Source organism: Triticum urartu, chromosome 7, assembly GCF_003073215.2.
Source record: "Triticum urartu cultivar G1812 chromosome 7, Tu2.1, whole genome shotgun sequence".
Classification (NCBI taxonomy): domain Eukaryota; kingdom Viridiplantae; phylum Streptophyta; class Magnoliopsida; order Poales; family Poaceae; genus Triticum; species Triticum urartu.
Window position 1 is genome coordinate 657725273 of NC_053028.1, and position 23808 is coordinate 657749080.

A 23808-nucleotide genomic window follows, 5' to 3' on the forward strand; every position below is an offset into this window, starting at 1 on the left:
GACGGAGGCGGCGGTGACCCTCTCAAGAGAGAGGGGAGCCCTGAAGCAAGAGGGGCAAGCAGAGACTTAGACAAAGTCACAAAGAAAGAATAAAACTTTGAAGACAGAATACTTACGCGGAGACCAATGGCGGCTTCTTCACTTCCTTACAGAAGCGGATGGCCTTCGCGGCCGCCTCGTCCCGCCGGGTCGCCGCAGCCGAACCCTTGGGCTTCTTCGTCTGACTGCCGAGCAAGGTCGGCACGGCCCTGCGCTTCTTTCCGCTGCCTGGAGCGCCCGGCGCGCCAGAAGAGCCCGCGCCAGGTTGGCTGGCTCCTGGCCGATGGCGAGGGGCGACTTCTCCCTCGGCGTCGTCGTCAGGCCAGTCGGCGAAAGTGGCCGAAGGCCTGAAGTCGCCTACTGTCCCTCCTCCTCCCTCGGCGTCGTCCTCCAAAGCCGTCGTCCCTAGATCGGGGTCGTCGACGTCGCTCTCCGCCCGGTCGGCGGGGAACTCGCGAGTCGGCCCCGAGGTGCTGGCTGGTGGGTGGAGGAGGGGATTCTAACCAAAGCCGGCTGGTCAAAACAAAACTCGGCAAGAAGAAGACAATCCAAAGAAAGAAAGGAAAGGCGACTCACCACGGGCAAGGGGTTGGCACGGGAGTACGGCTCCTTGCCGAACCGCCAATCCTCCAGGAGCCTGTTGTCCGAGAGGTAGTTAACCATGAAGGCCACCTCTTCGTGAGGCATGTCCTTGGTGCACATCTGACTTGGGTCGTGGTGCCCGCTCATCTGGCATATCATATGGGGGCGGCCTTGGAGTGGGAGAACTCGGCGCGAAACGAAGGCGGCCAGCAGGTCTGGACCAGTCAGACCCTCCGACTGCGTCAGCACTCGGAGTCGCGTGATGGCGCTGGCTCCCGCAGGCGTCAGTGACTTGGCCCGGTACGACCAGTTGGGCAGTCGTCCAGCCGGCGGGCCGGCTTCGAAAGCCGGCAAGTTGACCCAGTCCCCCCTCGTGGAGGCGTTCTTGGCGTAGAAGTAGGATCTCTGCCACATCTTCACCGACTTGATCAGCAAGATGGAGGGGAAGGGATTGTCGGCCCCCGACCTTCGCACGACGATGAAAGCGCCGCACTGAGCCGGCACGCCCGCGGCCTGGGTGCCGAGCTTGGAGAAGAAAAACTCCCCCCAGAGCTCGAGGGTGGGGAGGACTCCGAAGAAGCCTTCGCACATGGCCACGAAGGCGGACAGCAGTACCACTGCGTTGGGGGTGAGGTGGTGCGGCTGGAGGCCGTAGAACTCGAGGAAGGACCGGAAAAAACTGCTCGCCGGCAGCCCCAACCCGCGCAGGTAGTGCGAGCGAAAGATAACCCGCTCGCCCTCCTGCGGCGTAGGGGAAATCTCCCCCTTCGGCGCAAGACGCACCTGCACGCGATCCTCGCCGGGAAGCCGACGAGTCCGGTAGAGGAACTCGATGTGGTCTTCATGAACTTCGGAGCCGTCCCAGGTGCCGGAGCGCACTGGGGGAGGCGCGGTGGCAGAGGAAGAACTCATTGCGAGCTGTCGCTGCAGCGTTCGCCGGAGCTTGGGCGTGCGACGGAGCGAAGAAGAGAAGAGGAAGGAGGAGAGCGAGGAGCAGCAAGGAGGAAGAGAACGAGGAGTAGTGGGAAGGAGGCGCGCGTGCCCCCCTCTTCCCCCTACTTATAGCCTCGTGGGCTGCGAAGCCGAGGGGGCGGACGTGGGGATTTACTGCGCCCACAACCCCAGGACCCCATGATCCACGATAAAGTTACTACGTGCAGTAACTCCACGGGAATCCCAACCGTACACCGGGGCCGCAGCGGATCCGCTCGGGCGCCGAGGCGCGGTAGTGGCGGGCCCCGCCTATGGGCCTGTCCCATCGCGCGCGTAGGCTGACAGGACGGCCTAGCCACGTGCCCTCGCGTGACAGGCCTAGAACGGGCGGCGGACTGGAGGCTTAGCTAGCACGCCACTTAAATCCCGCCGCGACGTTCGAAATACTGAGAGAGTCGGAATTAAGTGAGTCCGAGTTGAGCAAGTCCGACTCCTTCTAGTCGGCCCGGCAGAAGTCAATCAAAGACCATGTGTTGAGCACCCGGAAAGAGAAACTGCTGAGGCTTCTCGGCCGATCGTCCGTGGCGCCTCACCAGCTTCGGGGACTACTGTCGGAGTAATGGGCCACGGGTAGGCCAACCCGAATCCCATAACCTTTCAAGGCATCGGGGCAGGCTGCGCCCCTCAAGACCCCAGGACAAAGAGCCGCCTCCTGAGGAGTCGACGGCAAGGCGACCGACTGCCCGCTCACGGCCGAGTCCCAGGGACGACTTCCAGAGAAGCCGGCTTTGGGGAGTCGGCCCGCGACTCCAACAAACCCCATGACCTCATCAAAGGGGACGATGCTGGGGCATGGCTACAGCGAAGCCCACCCCCGCCCCTCACCAAGGGCAGGCATGGCCACAGCACGCCGTACCCCGGAAGATCTCCGCGCGGCGTGGCACTGTTGCCATACCGGCCCTGACATCAGCACCGCAGGGCCGAATCCTGCACCCACGACGACTTGTCTGTACGGCCTGGAGGCAGCAGGCCCCACCAGTCAGTGAGACCTCGGGAGACGGCAGGAGAACCACCAGTCGGACCCGTCGGGAGTCGGCCCGGGAGAGTCGGCCGAGCCCTCCCCCGGGGCCCATGCGCCATTAATCAAGACGTGATGGGGAGTGGCAACAGTGATCACCCGCCAGGCGGCGGGGCTGTTGCCACGACCTCATGATCAAGCCCGCGTCATCAGAAGCACGACTACAGTAATCAGCAGCCGGCGAGACCCGCCCGCGGCGGACGCGGCCTGTCGGCTCCGTACCAGGCCAGTCGGCAGGGCCCGCCAGTCGGCGGGGCCCGCCAGTCGGCGGGCTCCAACGGTCGGCAGAGAAGACGAAGGCCAGAGGCACTGACGGCTGGGCCCGCGTCCTGCCGGATTACCATTGTACCCCTGGGGGTTAGGCCTATATAAACCCCCAGGGCACCCATGCAAAGGGTTGGAACCCATTAGCTCTAGACCAGATCATATAGAAGGGAGAGAGCTAGTCTTGCCCTCTCCTACCACCAGGAAACAGCTTAAGGAGCAACCGTGTAAACACTTTGGCCATAGTGATCATGCCGAGACCCCGCAGAACAGCAGTAGGGGTATTATCTCCCCGGAGAGCTCCGAAGCTGGGTAAGATTCGCTGGCGTGCATGTCTTCGCCTCATCCCGTTTCTAGGCACCGACGACGTTCTACTCGCCCCCACCATGATAAGCCATCCGTTGGCATATGTCGCACCAAACCCCCGACAGATGGCCACGTGAGGCATTTTCTGTTTGATGGCCGCTCGATCGGTTTGTTTGGTGGCCGGTCGATCGGTCGGTTTGATGGCCCATTCTTTTTCTGTTTTGTGGGGGACAGAAGGTTTCCCTTTTCAGCCGGCCGCTCGGTTGCACTAGTGGGCAGCCGGCCACCCATTAGACACGTCCATTAATCTATGAGATAGGTGAATCAAAAGGCCCAGTTTTTTTAGCCTTCCTTTTATGATAGAGACGTGGGAAGGCTAAATTAATGCCAGCCTAGGCTTTTCTATGACTTAGATCCCATCAGTCAATTTTACGTTTTAAGTTACGGGCCCACCAGATTAACAGCCGGTTGTTTCTAATTTTTGTGGTAATTTCTAGCTAAATTCTCTTTTTTCTAGATGCATGTACTCATTTTCATCCGGCAAAAAGTGTGAATGGATGCATGTAGGTGGGACCCACCATCATTCATGCATGACATGCATGCAAACAGTTGTACTCGCCGCCAGGCCAAGCGCTGCCACCGCACAATGGATCCTACTTATAAAGAAAAAATGACGGACTCTAAAAACAGAATCAGTCAACGGGCACGTAGCCAGTCCCATAGAAAAAAAAATCCTTCGCTTTGTCGAGTTTATCTGTCTGGAAAATTTTCATTGTCAGTTTTAGATTTTGTGATCATTTTCTTCTTCTTAAAGAATAATACCAATGCCAGTAATTCATACTTTTTTAGAAAATTACATGCTCTTAATTTTATTCGGTTTTATTTATTTGAAACTACATATTTTTGAATTTGTTGTCATTTTTATTTCATTTTTTTGTTTTAAAGTGTAATATCGGTGCCACTAATTGATTCTTATTCAGGGAACTTTATTATTTTGATTTTTCCAAAGTTTCTGTTTCATTTTTTCTTTAGGGGTAATAATAATGGCACTAATTCATTCTTTGTTTGAAAAATTCATTATTTCTATTTTTTATTTCCTTTTTTATTTAAGGGTTATACCAATGCCAATAATGAAGTTTCCTTCATTTTTTTGAAAATTCTACTATTATATGCTTATTCTTGCATAATATACGAAACGTAATTTTTGTGTAAGCCGTGTGCAAATTTTGTCACGGTTTGTCAATAAGGGTTATACCAATGTCTATTTTTACTTTGATCAAACATATAAAAAAAAGTCAACATTCACAATACCAAATCAGTAATGTTGGATTGTTATGAAATGTAGTTTCATATTGTGCTAATATTTTTTAATATAAATTAAATCAAACTGGATCATGTTTAATTTGACACAAATCTAAAACGCAGAGTAAAATAAAGTATATCCCTTTGCTAGGAAAAAGTGATTGACCCCGAATTTCAGTCGATTGACATCTAGGCGGTCCCATTTTTCTACACTCCTATACAAGGCTAGGAGCCGTGTCGTCCCATCATCTCTGTCACCGAGCCAGTAAATGAAGCTGTACTAAATGTGGCCTGTCTAACTTCGATGTCCTGTCTCATCTCACTACCATCAAAGCAGCTGGCTCTCTGCCGTTTCCACTGGCCACTGCAAGGAGAGGCAGCTAGTTTGACCACCGTTCCCCACACTATCTCACCGGGAGTTTCTCGCCGGATCGAGCACCGTCTTCCTGCCGCGCGCGGAGGTGAGCAGGATGGCCTTGCTCAGCGCGTTTTACCTGTCTGTACCATCTTTGTTGAGCGGAAAGATTGATTTGCTGCTTCTTTTCAGTTCACCGGAACCGGATCCGGCGGAGGGAAGCACCGGCTGCCATTGCTCGCCGCCGTCTCCCAGGGTAAACCCGTCTCTCATTCCTCGCCAACTTGTTCCCTCGATTGAATCCGGCCGCCGAAACCGCCGGCGCAGCGCTCCGTCTTGGGGAGTTTCTTACGGCTGCCGCTTCTCCTTTCAGGTGACCCGAACCCGATGCGACGGAGCAGGATGCCGGACAGGAGAGGCGCGGCCGTGATCGACGACCTGCCCGACGACATCATCTTCGGCAAGATCCTCATCACGCTGCCGCCCAAGGACATCAGGCGCTGCCGCATGGTCCGCACGTCGTGGCGCAGCGCCACATTCACGCCGGAATTCATGGCCGAGTACCGCCGCCGGCAGCCGTCGCTCCCCATCATCGACGGGAACGGGCTGCTAGCCAGTTTCGTCACCCTCCGTGACGCTGCTGCCGCCGGAGCCACCGGCCAGCAGATCTGGCCCTTCCTCTGCAGTTGCCGTAAATCTTGCTGCGAGATTCGCCTCCATGCCTCCAGCGACGGCTTCCTCATCGTCTCGCGGGGAGACCGGTTCTACATCTGCAACCCGACCACCCGCAAGCACGCTCACCTGCCATTTCCTCGCCCTCCTCTGCCGCGCTCCTCCAGCATCAATCACATCTGCATACACGGCCTCTACCAGCACAAATCAACCAGGAAATACAGGCTGCTCTTGTCCCATATTGACAAGAAAGAAGCCACATTGTACGTCCTCACCGTGGGAGCCAACGAGTCGAGGAGCATCCAAGTCGTCATGCCAACACTGCCTTCGCCTTCCCCGGAACAAACGCGCTCCTTACTCTGTGCGCTATGCCGGTCCTCACCAGTCCACTACCGTGGCAATCTGCACTGGTTTTTGTACAAGTCCAATCTTCCTGGCAGCAGCAGCACCGGGGACATTATTGTGTTCGACACAGAAGCCGAGTCATTCCGCTGGATGAGAAACCCTGCCCACAACAGCATCATGAACAGGTTGTTTGACATGGAGGGCACGCCTGCTTTTCTAGGCACGTCGGCTCATCTCAACACCGCCACCACCGCCATGGATGTTTGGGTGATGCAGGACTACGAGGCTGAAACCTGGGCCTTCAAGTACCGGATCGACGTGTCAATGATAGAGGCGTCACGGCTACTTGATTCAGCTTCTCCCAAAGAGACAAGTAAAAGGAATCTACCACTTGATTCAACAGTGAGATTTCTCAGTGGGATGACTCCGCTTAATGAGCGCGAGCTGCTCGTCAGCTTTAATGATAAACATGTCTTGCGTTGCGACACTGACGGCAAGTTCTTAGGACTGGTGACCATTGGTAAGAAACAGTATTGTATGGAGCTTACCGACCATCGCCTCCAAGAGAGCATTATGCCGGTTCCGTCCAGTGAGATGCAAGGAGAAGATGAGGATTTTCCATTCTCCACAGAGCATGACTTCTGAAGATAGTTCGGGGTTTCTTTCTGGTTTGTTTTGCCCTTGGAGCATCTACCTATCCTGTATGAGTCATGCCTTCTGTTCTTAGCTCTTCGTAAGTATTATTAGTCCCAGTAGCACCTATGCTATCATCAGTTGTCGCCTATTATGATGCCTTGAACACTGTTATAATGTGCTGAACAAGAGTATCTATCTATGCTATTATATATATCTCTACTGTTTGTGCCCAACATTTACTTTCAGTTTGCAGTGTTAAGAAGCATGAACCGCATTGTCATTAAAATAAGAGATTCAGACTTGGACTCTTGCTCATGCTCCTCTTTGAGAAAAACGCTCTTGTCAGACAAATGGCATTTTTAGTTTTTGAAATGGTTAGTCTGGATCTTTCCTTCCACAGCTGATAGGCTATGTTTGGTGATCAATATATTACCACCTACTGGCTCAGCTCTTTTTGGTTGAAGTATTCTTGTCAGACATACTTGCATTGCCTAGCTGTGTGTATTTATTAATACTTGATTGGCCCCAATTTGTTCCTCGTTGTTAACCCAGTTTGGCCACTTAATTAGAACTAGCTGCTCCTGCTTTTTTTGTTGAAACATTTTTGTCAGGCATGCGTGCATTGTGTAGCTGTGTGTATTTGTCACTTAATTAGCACCAATTTGTTGTGCCTGATTAATTAAGTATGGTCATTGTTGAAATTTTGGGCAACCAATTTGCTCCCTTGACTTTGGTCATCTCTCCTGTCTTTGTTACGTGCTGCTTTCATGTTCAGGATCTGGTGCTTTTCGGGTAGAAACACGTTAGTAATGTGCTCTCTCGGATCAAGTTCAGTGTGCTGGTTGTCCGGTTCATCTTTGTCTAGATAAAGATTTGTAGGTTTAAATATACTTTCATGTGGTTCATGTCTGAGATTGCATGGAAAATCCAGCCACTTGAGTGCTGTTTTTGATCAATCAACCATACCAGTGAAATTCAGTACTTTCCCTCAAAAAGCACTTCATCATGGCTAGCTTTGAGAAAAAGATTGTGGTTCAAAATCAAACGTATCTTGGGGGATATATCAGTGCAAGCTTGTGCATTCCCCGTTGCTTATATCCTAACAATGTTGGAAGCCTGCGGTATTTTCTACCCAAGCACACTCCCGGATTTAGTAAGCACTGAAATTTGTTGTGCATGTCTGCATCTTTATAAAAAAGAAAATATATGATGTCTTCCCAACATGAAAAATGCTGGTATAAACTGGGTACACGCTTTTGTATTTGCAATCTAGTTGTTGACAAAAATGATCGACCTCTCAAGGCAGGAATCTTTTATCTGTTGCCCTTCCACACGTTTCTCGCGGCATCACCAAATTTGGGATACAAATCAATTGGTATCCAGTATTTTCATGCTTGCCTGAAGTTTAGTTTGTGGAGGGTTGGATACAAATCAATCTGTGATATATGTTCCGTCTTCTTTTTCTTAGCTCTTCGTTTTTGTTAGTACTACTACCAGAGCATTGTCTTATGTTATTAGCTCTTCTTTTTGATAAGTACTATACTAGTAGATCATGTCAGTTCTGGATGGTCGTGGGCGCAGAGCAGAGCACTTCTGCTTTCGAAGTGGCATATAGCATTTTTTGGGTGGCACATATGATATGATCAAATGATGATTTATTTATTGGCACGTGTATAAGCAAATTTATCATGATATGTAAATTGAATGCAACTAGGTAGGTAGGTTCAGTTGCAAGAAAGGGGAATCAAATCTGGTCATAACCAAATCTGCATTGCACTAGTGGCACGACAGAGCTAATTTCAGTTGACTACAGACACGAAGCACACACATGGTTTTGCATCAGTTTCGGCTGACACAAACACAACATTCTACATAAGCAGAAGATGTGAAGCAGCTTACCACGGGCGCATCATCATAGTAGACCAACATATGCATTTAGCCTATGGCCAGCCCTCGACCAAGCGCCCTACCGATTGGCCTGAAATAGAGCTGAATTCAGTCACTATGTCCGTCAGTCTCGTCAGGATATTCAGTAGTCATAGAAGTTCCCAAAAGGCATAGACCGAGCTTTTTTACCGCGTTCTGTGAGGATATTAAGTCATTTTAGAAGATTATTTGATGGGGGTTTCCTGAAACCAACATTTATTACAAGAGCCATCATATACGGAGAAAAAACTGTTTCTCTACGGACCACAACAGAGGCGGGTGGCGGAGTACTCAGGATGATCAATTTTTCATACTTCCACCGAAAACAGAACTAATAGAATGGCAATTAAATGATTGTTTAGCATGGACACTGAATTCAAGTCTGAGCTGTTTGTGCTAGTTCACCATAGAAGTATCCTTCTTGTAATTGCAGAATCCCTGGCTAGAATACCAGAAAAACTCAAGTCCAAGATCAATTAGCTCACCTCTGTTGGGGAGCGACAGCACTATACGTCCAAATGTGCAAACCCTTCTCATGAAATCAATAAAGATCATATACATAGTGCTGGAATTTAGTCTATTTTGAGCAGCCCAATAACTATTTCAGAAATTCCTAATAAATCCTAGAGGCCCACTTAGCCCATTTGTGCAAGGCAAGGGATACTACTAAAGTTTAGTCCCACATTGCTAGTTTAGTGGGAGTTGGACCTCCTTATAAGGGAGGTTCTTTCCCCACTTGTACGAGCATGAGAACAAGAAGGATATCCACGCGCGCTCCTCCTCCTCCGCCGCCCGCCCCGACCGGGGCTGCACTCTTCGGCTGCTGTCTATTCGTTTCATCTCCCGCGTTCCCTTCAGCTCCCGGCGCCGCATGACTTGTTTTATCTCTACTATATTAGTCATGCTATATCTAGTATTTCTGTTAATAAAATCATTTAGTAAATTGCTCATATTTCCAACAATTCAAAAACCTTATTATAGGCAAGGTGGCGCGTGAGAGCAGTACTCTGTTTAAGGCTGCTCTCTTGAGTGTTTTTGGTGAGAACATAGTTGATGCTTATGCGTCAATTGATAATGGAAAAGATATGTGGGATGCACTCGAGGCCAAGTTTGGGGTCTCGGATGCTGGCACTGAGCTGTACATCATGGAGCAATTCTATGATTACAGGATGACTGAAGAGCGCTCCGTGGTTGAGCAAGCTCATGAGATACAGTCATTTGCTAGAGAACTTGAGCACTTCAGTTGTATGCTACCGGACAAGTTTGTTGCCGGAGGTATCATCACTAAGCTTCCTCCTTCGTGGAGGAACTTTGCTACCTTACTGAAGCATAAGAGGCAGGAGTTTTCCGTTCCGGATCTCATTGGCAGTCTTGATGTGGAAGAAAAGACGAGAGCAAAGGACACACGTGCTCGAGGTATTGAGGGAGGATCTAGTGCCAATGTGGTACAGAAGCAGAACTTCCAGCCCCACAAGTTCAAGAACAAGGGCAAGTTTGATGGTAAAGCAAAGTTTGAGAAGAAGAACAAGGCTGTGCAACACACGAACTTCAAGAAGAAGAATGACAAGAAGAAAGGTGCTTGTCATGTGTGTGGGGATCCTGATCATTGGGCTCCTAGTTGCCCTAATCGCTATGACAAGCGTCATCCTGGGAAAGGCGGCAAGACCGCTAATGTTGTCATTGGAGAAACTAACATGAAGGATGCTGGGTATGGTATATTTCCCACTATTCTTTCAGTATGTCATTCCCCTGACTGGTTGATTGACACGGGTGCTAATGTGCATGTATGCGGTGATATTTCCATGTTTTTGTCTTATCAGACCGCAAGGACTTCAACCGTGCTGATGGGCAACGGTTCAAGTGCTTCTGTTCGTGGTGTTGGCACGGTCGATCTGAAGTTTACTTCAGGGAAGATCGTGCGGCTGAAGAACGTGCATTATGTCCCCTCCGTCAATAAAAATCTTGTTAGCGGATCTCTTCTGTGTAGAGATGGCTACAAGCTTGTCTTTGAGTCGAATAAATTTGTAATATCCAAGTATGGAGCCTTTGTTGGTAAAGGCTATGAGTCAGGAGGCTTGTTTCGTTTATCCTTATCAGACGTTTGCAATAAAGTTGTTAATCATATTTGCAACAATAGTGAATCCAATGTGTGGCATTCACGTGTTTGTCATGTTAACTTTGGTTGCATGTCGCGACTAGCGAAGTTGAACTTAATCCCTAGTTTCACCACCGTCAAGGGATCTAAGTGTCAAGTGTGTGTGCAAGCTAAGCAACCTCGTAAGTCTCAAACGACTGCGGAAATAAGAAATCTTGCACCACTAGAGCTCATACATTCAGATCTATGTGAAATGAATGATGTGTTGACAAAAGGTGGAAAGAAATATTTCATGACATTAATTGATGACTCCACTAGATACTGTCGTGTGTATCTTCTGAAATCTAAGGATGAGGCTTTGAACTTTTTCAAGATCTACAAAGCTGAAGTGGAAACCCAACTTGATCGAAAAATCAAGAGGCTTAGGTCCGACCGTGGTGGAGAGTATTTTTCCAATGAGTTTGATGCTTTTTGTGCGGAACATGGTATAATCCATGAGAGGACGCCTCCCTACTCACCTCAGTCAAATGGGATGGCCGAAAGAAAGAACCGTACTCTAACTGATTTGGTTAACGCCATGTTAGACACATCGGGTCTCTCCAAGGCATGGTGGGGGGAGGCGATATTGACAACATGTCATGTCCTGAACCGAGTCCCCACAAAGAACAAAGAGATAACTCCATTCGAGGAATGAGAGAAGAAAAGGTTAAAACTCTCGTATCTACGAACATGGGGTTGTTTGGCGAAAGTCAATGTTCCAATTCCAAAGAAGTGGAAACTTGGACCAAAGACTGTGAATTGTGTTTTCCTGGGATATGCTTTTCATAGTATTGGCTATAGATTCTTGGTTGTAAAATCTGAGGTACCTGACATACATGTCGGTACGATCATGGAGTCGAATGATGCGACTTTCTTTGAAGATATCTTTCCCATGAAGGATATGGCTACCTCATCTAATCAGGAGATGCCTAGTTCATCGAATTAGGAACCAGTTACAATTACCGAACCCACAATTTTGATGGAACACTTTGAAAGTCCTGTGGAGGAGAACAATGAAGTTCCTAGTAGGAGCAAGAGACAGAGGACTGCAAAGTCCTTTGGTGATGATTTTCTTGTGTACCTCATAGATGACACTCCCAGTTCTATTTCAGAGGCCTATGCATCTGAAGATGCTGACTACTGGAAGGAAGCGGATCGTAGCGAGATGGATTCCATCTTGGCAAATGAAACTTGGGAGATAACTGGTCGTCCTTATGGGTGCAAACCTATAGGATGCAAATGGGTATTCAAGAAGAAGCTTAGGCCTGATGGTACTATTGAAAAGTACAAGGCTCGGCTCGTGGCTAAGGGTTATACCCAAAAGGAAGGTGAAGACTTCTTTGATACTTACTCACTTGTGGCTCGACTGACCACTATTCGAGTTCTACTTTCACTAGCTGCCTCGCATGGTCTTCTCGTTCATCAAATGGATGTTAAGACTGCTTTCCTAAATGGAGAGTTGGACGAGGAAATTTATATGGAACAACCAGATGGGTTTGTACTAGATGGTCAGGAAGGGAAAGTGTGCAAGTTGCTGAAGTCTTTGTACGGACTTAAGCAAGCACCCAAACAGTGGCATGAGAAGTTTGAAAGAACTTTAACAGCTACAGGCTTTGTTGTGAATGAAGCTAACAAATGTGTGTACTATCGCCATGGTGGGGGCGAGGGAGTTATCCTGTGCTTGTATGTTGATGACATACTGATTTTCGGAACCAATCTGAATGTTATTAAGGAGGTCAAGGATTTCCTATCTCGTTGTTTTGAGATGAAGGATTTAGGAGTGGCTGATGTCATTCTGAACATCAAGTTGTTGAGAAACGATGATGGTGGGATTACATTGCTTCAATCTCACTATATGGAAAAGATCTTGAGTCGCTTTGGCTATAGTGACTGCAAGCCCTCTCCAACACCATATGATGCTAGTGTCTTGATTCGAAAGAATCGAAGAATTGCTAGAGACCAATTGAAGTATTCTCAGATTATTGGCTCGCTTATGTACTTAGCCAGTGCTACAAGACCTGACATCTCTTTTGCTGTTAGCAAACTGAGTCGGTTTGTTTCAAAACCAGGAGATGTGCATTGGAAAGCTCTAGAAAGAGTTTTGCGTTATTTGAAAGGCACTGCAAATTATGGAATTCACTACACCGGGCATCCAAAGGTGCTTGAAGGGTATAGTGACTCAAACTGTATCTCAGATGCTGATGAGATAAAGGCCACGAGCGGTTATGTATTCACTCATGGAGGTGGCGCTGTTTCTTGGAAGTCTTGCAAGCAGACCATCTTAACGAGGTCAACAATGGAAGCAGAACTCACAGCACTAGATACAGCTACGGTTGAAGCAGATTGGCTTCGCTGGCTCTTGAATGACTTGCCGGTTGTTGAGAAACCTGTACCGGGTGTCCTTATGAACTGCGACAATCAAACTGTGATCACGAAAGTGAGCAGTTCAAAGGATAACATGAAGTCATCAAGACACGTTCAGAGAAGGTTAGAGTCTGTTAGGAAAATGAAAAACTCCAGAGTTATTGCGTTGGATTATATCCAAACGTCTAAAAATCTGGAAGATCCTTTTACTAAGGGTCTATCATGTAATGTGATAGATAATGCATCGAGGGAGATGGGTATGAGACCCACAATATGAGTTGTTCAAAGTGGTAACCTATTCTTTGTGATCAGAGATCCCGTGAATTAGATGTGGAAGGCAAGCTGTTGGTCAACTGAGAGGAGAGTATCCTTACTATTTATAATACCACTCCATGAAGATGCAATACTCTCCTAATCTGCATGGCAGGTTGATGTATATCTTAATGTGTTCTAAGTGGCTTATTTAAGCAGAGATGTTATCCTGCAGAAGATCTTTTGAAGAACACACCTATATGAGTCTAATTGTCAAACGTCGCAATCTATGAGAGTAGGGTTCTCTTCAGTAAACTCATGAAAGGTCACGGAGTATGACGCATAAGCTCCACCCGCGGGGAAGATCCACGGTATCCACATATCGGTCAAGGCTTTATGTGAAGCTAGATTCGCAGAAAACTAGCAGTTCAAGGCCCAGTCCACTGTTCAAGTTGCTTACTAGTGTAGCATAGAGTTCTAGGTGGAAGTTCAACTTAACAGTCTCCATTGCAGTACCGGTATATAAAACAGTGTTTTGGAACCAAAGGCAAATTTCTGTGTGCCTCTGGGATCTGGTGGGGGATTGCTGGAATTTAGTCTATTTTGGGCAGCCCAATAACTATTTCAGAAATTCCTAATAAATCCTAGAGGCCCACTTAGCCCATTTGTGCAAGTCAAGGGATACTACTAAAGTTTAGTCCCACATTGCTAGTTTAGTGGGAGTTGGACCTCCTTATAAGGGAGGTTCTTTCCCCACTTGTACGAGCATGAGAACAAGAGGGATATCCACGCGCGCTCCTCCTCCGCCGCCCGCCTCGCCACGCCACGCCACGCCTCGTCACGACGTGCCGCGGGTTGCGGGAATGAGCCGAGCCGATATCTAAATTTTTGCCACGCACTACGGTTATACGAAAGGTCACTCGGGAGCTGGAAAGTTTTTGCTGTAGTGGATATTGAATACGAACGCTGCACTCTTCGGCTGCTGTCTGTTCATTTCATCTCCCGCATTCCCTTCAGCTTCCGGCGCAGCCTCTTGCCTCCTTCTCTTCTGCCTATAAAAGGGAGGTCGCTCCTCTCAGAGAGACGCACCAGAATCTCTTCCTCCTCTCGCCACAAGTTCCTGAGCACTGCGCTGCTGCTACGTTCTTCCCCATCCCGTCTTGCAGCGTGCGCCGCAGGTCGGGATAGTAGGCCTCTGAAACCGTACCTTTTGAGTCCTGTACGGGAGAAGGGTGATAAGGTTTTTGGGGAGCGCTCAACGCGACTATTGGCTGCTTCATCACGGACGATCCGGTCGCCGACAACTACTTCCCCGACGACGACTTCTTCCCCGACGTCCACGACCTCCTCGACGACATGGCAGGCGAGGACACCGACCCCAAGTCCAGCGCTTCTGCCGCTGCTGTCCCGTACGTGTTCTTGTCTTTCCTGTTAAAGGTTCTGCCGCAGTTCCTTGTTCTAGTCCTTGTCCTACACATGATAGGTTCTACTTCATATATGCTACTTGCTATACTGTCTGGTTTAGATATGATAGGCTACGGTTCATATATGCAGAAGCTATTTACCTTCTCTCTGTCAGAACGCATGACTTGTTTTATCTCTACTATATTAGTCATGCTTTATCTAGTATTTCTGTTAATAAAATCATTTGGTAAATTGCTCATATTTCCAACAATCCAAAAACCTTATTATAGGCAATTTACCCCAAGTGGTTTTGCTGCTTCCATGAGACCTCCTATGTTTGAGGGTATCCACTATAAGAGGTGGCGCGTGAGAGCAGTCTCATGATTTCAAACCATGAGTTGCTATGACGCCACTCTCGACAAACCTGAAGGAGAGCTTGATGCTCAATAGGCACAAGCTTTTCAGAAAATGGATACTCTGTTTAAGGCTGCTCTCTTGAGTGTTCTTGGTGAGAACATAGTTGATGCTTATGCGTCAATTGATAATGGAAAAGATATGTGGGATGCACTCGAGGCCAAGTTTGGGGTCTCGGATGCTGGCACTGAGCTGTACATCATGGAGCAATTCTATGATTACAGGATGACTGAAGAGCGCTCCGTGGTTGAGCAAGCTCATGAGATACAGTCATTTGCTAGAGAACTTGAGCACTTCAGTTGTATGCTACCGGACAAGTTTGTTGCCGGAGGTATCATCACTAAGCTTCCTCCTTCGTGGAGGAACTTTGCTACCTTACTGAAGCATAAGAGGCAGGAGTTTTCCGTTCCGGATCTCATTGGCAGTCTTGATGTGGAAGAAAAGACGAGAGCAAAGGACACACGTGCTCGAGGTATTGAGGGAGGATCTAGTGCCAATGTGGTACAGAAGCAGAACTTCCAGCCCCACAAGTTCAAGAACAAGGGCAAGTTTGATGGTAAAGCAAAGTTTGAGGAGAAGAACAAGGCTGTGCAACACACGAACTTCAAGAAGAAGAATGGCAATAAGAAAGGTGCTTGTCATGTGTGTGGGGATCCTGATCATTGGGCTCCTAGTTGCCCTAATCGCTATGACAAGTGTCATCCTGGGAAAGGCGGCAAGACCGCTAATGTTGTCATTGGAGACACTAACATGAAGGATGCTGGGTATGGTATATTTCCCACTATTCTTTCAGTATGTCATTCTCCTGATAGGTTGATTGACACGGGTGCTAATGTGCATGTATGCGGTGATATTTCCATGTTTTCGTCTTATCAAACTGCAAGGACTTCAACCGTGCTGATGGGCAACGGTTCAAGTGCTTCTGTTCGTGGTGTTGGCACGGTCGATCTGAAGTTTACTTCGGGGAAGATCATGTGGCTGAAGAACGTGCATTATGTCCCCTCCGTCAATAAAAATCTTGTTAGCGGATCTCTTCTATGTAGAGATGGCTACAAGCTTGTCTTTGAGTCGAATAAATTTGTAATATCCAAGTATGGAACCTTTGTTGGTAAAGGCTATGAGTCAGGAGGCTTGTTTCGTTTATCCTTATCAGACGTTTGCAATAAAGTTGTTAATCATATTTGCAACAATAGTGAATCCAATGTGTGGCATTCACATCTTTGTCATGTTAACTTTGGTTGCATGTCGCGACTAGCGAAGTTGAACTTAATCCCTAGTTTCACCACCGTCAAGGGATCTAAGTGTCAAGTGTGTGTGCAAGCTAAGCAACCTCGTAAGTCTCAAACGACTGCGGAAATAAGAAATCTTGCACCACTAGAGCTCATACATTCAGATCTGTGTGAAATGAATGGTGTGTTGACAAAAGGTGGAAAGAAATATTTCATGACATTAATTGATGACTCCACTAGATACTGCCGTGTGTATCTTCTGAAATCTAAGGATGAGGCTTTGAACTTTTTCAAGATCTACAAAGCTGAAGTGGAAACCCAACTTGATCGAAAAATCAAGAGGCTTAGGTCCGACCGTGGTGGAGAGTATTTTTCCAATGAGTTTGATGCTTTTTGTGCGGAACATGGTATAATCCATGAGAGGATGCCTCCCTACTCACCTCAGTCAAATGGGATGGCCGAAAGAAAGAACCATACTCTAACTGATTTGGTTAACGCCATGTTAGACACATCGAGTCTCTCCAAGGCATGGTGGGGGGAGGCGATATTGACAGCATGTCATGTCCTGAACCGAGTCCCCACAAAGAACAAAGAGATATCTCCATCCGAGGAATGGGAGAAGAAAAGGTTAAAACTCTCTTATCTACGAACATGGGGTTGTTTGGCGAAAGTCAATGTTCCAATTCCAAAGAAGCGGAAACTTGGACCAAAGACTGTGGATTGTGTTTTCCTGGGATATGCTTTTCAAAGCATTGGCTGTAGATTCTTGGTTGTAAAATCTGAGGTACCTGACATACATGTCGGTACGATCATGGAGTCGAATGATGCGACTTTTTTGAAGATATCTTTCCCATGAAGGATATGGCTACCTCATCTAATCAGGAGATGCCTAGTTCATCGAATCAGGAACCAGTTACAATTACCGAACCCACAATTTTGATGGAACACTTTGAAAGTCCTGTGGAGGAGAACAATGAAGTTCCTATTAGGAGCAAGAGACAGAGGACTGCAAAGTCCTTTGGTGATGATTTTCTTGTGTACCTCATAGATGACACTCCCAGTTCTATTTCAGAGGCCTATGCATCTGAAGATGCTGACTACTGGAAGGAAGCGGTTCGTAGCGAGATGGATTCCATCTTGGCAAATGAAACTTGGGAGATAACTGATCGTCCTTATGGTTGCAAACCTATAGGATGCAAATGGGTATTCAAGAAGAAGCTTAGGCCTGATGGTACTATTGAAAAGTACAAGGCTCGGCTCGTGGCTAAGGGTTATACCCAAAAGGAAGGTGAAAAATTCTTTGATACTTACTCACCTGTGGCTCGACTGACCACCATTCGAGTTCTACTTTCACTAGCTGCCTCGCATGGTCTTCTCGTTCATCAAATGGATGTTAAGACTACTTTCCTAAATGGAGAGTTGGACGAGGAAATTTATATGGAACAACCAGATGGGTTTGTACTAGATGGTCAGGAAGGGAAAGTGTGCAAGTTGCTGAAGTCTTTGTACGGACTTAAGCAAGCACCCAACCAGTGGCATGAGAAGTTTGAAAGAACTTTAACAGCTGCAGGCTTTGTTGTGAATGAAGCTGACAAATGTGTGTACTATCGCCATGGTGGGGGCGAGGGAGTTATCCTGTGCTTGTATGTTGATGACATACTGATTTTCGGAACCAATCTGAATGTTATTAAGGAGGTCAAGGATTTCCTATCTTGTTGTTTTGAGATGAAGGATTTAGGAGTGGCTGATGTCATTCTGAACATCAAGTTGTTGAGAGACAATGATGGTGGGATTACATTGCTTCAATCTCACTATGTGGAAAAGATCTTGAGTCGCTTTGGCTATAGTGACTGCAAGCCCTCTCCAACACCATATGATGCTAGTGTGTTGCTTCGAAAGAATCAAAGAATTTCTAGAGACCAATTGAAGTATTCTCAGATTATTGGCTCGCTTATGTACTTAGCCAGTGCTACAAGACCTGACATCTCTTTTGCTGTTAGCAAACTGAGTCGGTTTGTTTCAAAACCAGGAGATGTGCATTGGAAAGCTCTAGAAAGAGTTTTGCGTTATTTGAAAGGCACTGCAAATTATGGAATTCACTACACCGGGCATCCAAAGGTGCTTGAAGGGTATAGTGACTCAAACTGGATCTCAGATGCTGATGAGATAAAGGCCACGAGCGGTTATGTATTCACTCATGGAGGTGGCGCTGTTTCTTGGAAGTCTTGCAAGCAGACCATCTTAACGAGGCCAACAATGGAAGCAGAACTCACAGCACTAGATACAGCTACGGTTGAAGCAGATTGGCTTCGCTGGCTCTTGAATGACTTGCCGGTTGTTGAGAAACCTGTACCGGGTGTCCTTATGAACTGCGACAATCAAACTGTGATCACGAAAGTGAGCAGTTCAAAGGATAACATGAAGTCATCAAGACACGTTCAGAGAAGGTTAGAGTCTGTTAGGAAAATGAAAAACTCCAGAGTTATTGCGTTGGATTATATCCAAACGTCTAAAAATCTGGAAGATCCTTTTACTAAGGGTCTATCATGTAATGTGATAGATAATGCATCGAGGGAGATGGGTATGAGACCCACAATATGAGTTGTTCAAAGTGGTAACCTATTCTTTGTGATCGGAGATCCCGTGAATTAGATGTGGAAGGCAAGCTGTTGGTCAACTGAGAGGAGAGTATCCTTACTATTTATAATACCACTCCATGAAGATGCAATACTCTCCTAATTTGCATGGCAGGTTGATGTATATCTTAATGTGTTCTAAGTGGCTTATTTAAGCAGAGATGTTATCCTGCAGAAGATCTTTTGAAGAACACACCTATATGAGTCTAATTGTCAAACGTCGCAATCTATGAGAGTAGGGTTCTCTTCAGTAAACTCATGAAAGGTCACGGAGTATGACGCATAAGCTCCACCCGCGGGGAAGATCCACGGTAGCCACGTATTGGTCAAGGCTTTATGTGAAGCTAGATTCGCAGAAAACTTGCAGTTCAAGGCCCAGTCCACTGTTCAAGTTGCTTACTAGTGTAGCATAGAGTTCTAGGTGGAAGTTCAACTTAACGGTCTCCACTGCAGTACCGATATATAAAACAGTGTTTTGGAACCAAAGGCAAATTTCTGTGTGCCTCTGGGATCTGGTGGGGGATTGCTGGAATTTAGTCTATTTTGGGCAGCCCAATAACTATTTCAGAAATTCCTAATAAATCCTAGAGGCCCACTTAGCCCATTTGTGCAAGGCAAGGGATACTACTAAAGTTTAGTCCCACATTCCTAGTTTAGTGGGAGTTGGACCTCCTTATAAGGGAGGTTCTTTCCCCACTTGTACGAGCATGAGAACAAGAGGGATATCCACGCGCGCTCCTCCTCCGCCGCCCGCCTCGCCACGCCACGCCACGCCTCGTCACGACGCGCCGCGCCACGGGTTGCGGGAATGAGCCGAGCCGATATCTAAATTTTTGCCACGCACTACGGGTATACGAAACGTCACTCAGGAGCTGGAAAGTTTTTGCTGTAGTGGATATTGAATACGAATGCTGCACTCTTCGGCTGTTGTCTGTTCGTTTCATCTCCCACGTTCCCTTCAGCTCCCGGCGCAGCCTCTTGCCTCCTTCTCTTGCGCCTATAAAAGGGAGGTCGCTCCTCTCAGAGAGACGCACCAGAATCTCTTCCTCCTCTCGCCACAAGTTCCTGAGCATTGCGCTGCTGCTACATTCTTCCCCATCCCGTCTTGCGGCGTGCACCGCAGGTCGGGACAGTAGGCCTCCGAAACCGCACCTTTTGAGTCCTGTACGGGAGAAGGGTTATAAGGTTTTTGGGGAGCGCTCAGCGCGACCACTGGCTTCTTCATCACGGACGATCTGGTCGTCGATGACTACTTCCCCGACGACGACTTCTTCCCCGACGTCCACGACCTCCTCGACGACATGGCAGGCGAGGACACCGACCCCAAGTCCAGCGCTTCTGCTGCTGCTGTCCCGTACGTGTTCTTGTCTTTCCTGTTAAAGGTTCTGCCGCAGTTCCTTGTTCTAGTCCTTGTCCTACACATGATAGGTTCTACTTCATATATGCTACTTGCTATACTGTCTGGTTTAGATATGATAGGCTACGGTTCATATATGCAGAAGCTATTTACCTTCTCTCTGTCAGAACGCATGACTTGTTTTATCTCTACTATATTAGTCATGCTTTATCTAGTATTTCTGTCAATAAAATCATTTGGTAAATTGCTCATATTTCCAACAATCCAAAAACCTTATTATAGGCAATTTACCCCAGGTGGTTTTGCTGCTTCCATGAGACCTCCTATGTTTGAGGGTATCCACTATAAGAGGTGGCGCGTGAGAGCAGTCTTATGGTTTCAAACCATGAGTTGCTATGACGCCACTCTCGGCAAACCTGAAGGAGAGCTTGATGCTCAACAGGCACAAGCTTTTCAGAAAATGGATACTCTGTTTAAGGCTGCTCTCTTGAGTGTTCTTGGTGAGAACATAGTTGATGCTTATGCGTCAATTGATAATGGAAAAGATATGTGGGATGCACTTGAGGCCAAGTTTGGGGTCTCCGATGCTGGCACTGAGCTGTGCATCATGGAGAAATTCTATGATTACAGGATGACTGAAGAGCGCTCCGTGGTTGAGCAAGCTCATGAGATACAGTCATTTGCTAGAGAACTTGAGCACTTCAGTTGTATGCTACCGGACAAGTTTGTTGCCGGAGGTATCATCACTAAGCTTCCTCCTTCGTGGAGGAACTTTGCTACCTTACTGAAGCATAAGAGGCAGGAGTTTTCCGTTCCGGATCTCATTGGCAGTCTTGATGTGGAAGAAAAGACGAGAGCAAAGGACACACATGCTCGAGGTATTGAGGGAGGATCTAGTGCCAATGTGGTACAGAAGCAGAACTTCCAACCCCACAAGTTCAAGAACAAGGGCAAGTTTGATGGTAAAGCAAAGTTTGAGGAGAAGAACAAGGCTGTGCAACACACGAACTTCAAGAAGAAGAATGACAAGAAGAAAGGTGCTTGTCATGTGTGTGGGGATCCTGATCATTGGGATCCTAGTTGCCCTAATCGCTATGACAAGCGTCATCCTGGGAAAGGCGGCAAGACCGCTAATGTTGTCATTGGGGACACTAACATGAAGGATGCTGGGTATGGTATATTTCCCACTGTTCTTTCAATATGTCATTCTCCTGACTGGTTGATTGACACACGTGCTAATGTGCATGTATGCGGTGATATTTCCATGTTTTTGTCTTATCAGACCGCAAGGACTTCAACCGTGCTGATGGACAACGGTTCAAGTGCTTCTGTTCGTGGTGTTGGCACGGTCAATCTGAAGTTTACTTCGGGGAAGATCGTGCGGCTGAAGAACGTGCATTATGTCCCCTCCGTCAATAAAAATCTTGCATGTCGCGACTAGCGAAGTTGAACTTAATCCCTAGTTTCACCACCGTCAAGGGATCTAAGTGTCAAGTGTGTGTGCAAGCTAAGCAACCTCGTAAGTCTCACACGACTGCGGAAATAAGAAATCTTGCACCACTAGAGCTCATACATTCAGATCTATGTGAAATGAATGGTGAGGGAGTCCTGGATTAGGGGGTGTTCGGGTAGCCGGACTATACCTTCAGCCGGACTCCAGGACTATGAAGATACAAGATTGAAGACTTCGTCCCGTGTCCGGATGGACTTTCCTTGGCGTGGAAGGCAAGCTTGGCGATGCGGATATTCAAGATCTCCTACCATTGTAACCGACTCTATGTAACCCTAACCCTATCCGGTGTCTATATAAACCGGAGGGTTGTAGTCCGTAGGCGATCAACTCCATATAGAACAATCATACCATAGGCTAGCTTCTAGGGTTTAGCCTCCTTAATCTCGTGGTAGATCTACTCTTGTACTACCCATATCATCAATATTAATCAAGCAGGACGTAGGGTTTTACCTCCATCAAGAGGGCCCGAACCTGGGTAAAACATCGTGTTCCCTCCCTCCTGTTATTATCCGGCCTAGACGCACAGTTCGGGACCCACTACCCGAGATCCGCCGGTTTTGACACCGACATTGCTGCTTTCATTGAGAGTTCCTCTATGCCATCACAATTAGGAAGGATGCCTCCTCCCATCTTTAAAGACAGCGCCATTGCTAAGGGAGCCTTGGCTGTCGGCCAAACCCTCCGGCTAGGTGGTTTCCTCATGACCGCCTGTTCGGCTGTTGCGCCGACGGTGACCTCTCGGGTCATCAAAAGCAACCTACACGTCAGCTCGGAGCTCGTCGAGCAGCTAGATCCAATGGAGCTCTCTTCCGTAAACAAGCTCTTGGGTCGCATCGCCGCCCTAGGGGTCGCTACGGATTACGACCAGGTTGGGCTTAAACCCGATCTAAGAGAAATTAACTCTCCCCAAGTCACCCACCACGTTGCCGTGGTAGAGACGCAGTGCGGCGACCCTTCATCTATTTTAAGGACTATCTACGTCCGAATTCCCGACCCTTCCAAGCCGGATACCCGCGGAGGGGGATATGTAACTCAAGATCTGAGCTTAGGATCAGGCAACGGGCCAGATTCACTGGACAACATCCAAGAATCCGAACTTCAGAGTTCGGAAACTCTTCGGCCTCCGAATCTTGGATTGGGTGAGGTTTCAGATTCAACGACACCCGCCCACCCGATCATAAGCGATCTCTCCCAAATCAGGCAGAGGCCCGAGGAAACAGTACATCATTACTGGACCAAATTCCTCCTGGTTATGAACAGGATAAAGGATTGCCGCGAGGAAGACGCAATCTCAATTTTCTGCAGTAATTGCACGGACAAGGGAATCCTTAACGCCGTAAGTCGTCGTGATATCACACGCTTCGCTGACTTGGCATCCATAGTACAAAAACACTGTGCGATGGAAAGCGCCTGGAAAACCGAAATAAATTTTTGGGATAATCCGGCCTTGAATAGTAATCCCGTCCGAACTAAGAAGGTGCATTATCACAGGACACCCGGGATAAACACCAAAAAGCCAAAACCCTCTACAGAGCATGGAACCGTACTGGAAAGATGGCTTGATGGACCCTGTAGAATTCACAGTACAGAGGTCGCCACACCAACTCACAGCCTTAGAGCATGTTCGATACTCTGGCAGGTGGCCAAAATCGGCGAGAACCTCTTAATTCCGGAGGCCGCAGAAAGCCAGCCCAAGGACACCAGTACCGTTCTCCCAGTCTTCGAGACTTTCGCATCAAACAATGTGCGAAAAAGAACACTCCGCAGCCTCGGCGAAGTCTATCAAGTTGCAAGAATAAATCCATGGAGCGACACTGCCATTACCTTCAACTCAAGTGATGAACCTAGATTCCGAACAGCCCGAGCACCAGCCGCGTTGGTCCTCAGTCCCATAGTGGACGGCTTTCACCTCACCAAGGTGCTCATGGATGGAGGCAGCGGACTGAACCTCATTTATGAGGAAACCCTTCAAAAAATGGAAATAGACTGGAACCGCGTCGAGCGAAGCAGCACAACCTTTAGAGGAATAATCCCCAGTCGGGAAGCGCGTTGCACAGGAAAAATCAC

The 23808-nt window shown here is 47.7% G+C and overlaps 1 protein-coding gene and 1 pseudogene across 1 annotated transcript; one reads left to right on the plus strand and one right to left on the minus strand.

Annotated features, from left to right (window-relative positions):
- The window catches only part of LOC125519760, a 64960-nt pseudogene that overhangs the window by 16489 nt on the left and 24663 nt on the right, over positions 1–23808 (minus strand).
- Positions 4632–6731, plus strand: LOC125519759 (F-box protein At5g49610-like). Its single transcript, XM_048684518.1, has 3 exons — positions 4632–4965; positions 5052–5115; positions 5233–6731. The coding sequence occupies exon 3, from the start codon at positions 5247–5249 to the stop codon at positions 6519–6521; it is 1275 nt and encodes a 424-aa protein (XP_048540475.1). The 5' UTR covers positions 4632–4965; positions 5052–5115; positions 5233–5246; the 3' UTR covers positions 6522–6731.

What these genes read in the sequence shown, in the direction of transcription:
- LOC125519759 (XM_048684518.1), top strand. Translation starts at nt 5,247, where the DNA reads ATGCGACGGAGCAGGATGCCGGACAGGAGAGGCGCGGCCGTGATCGAC.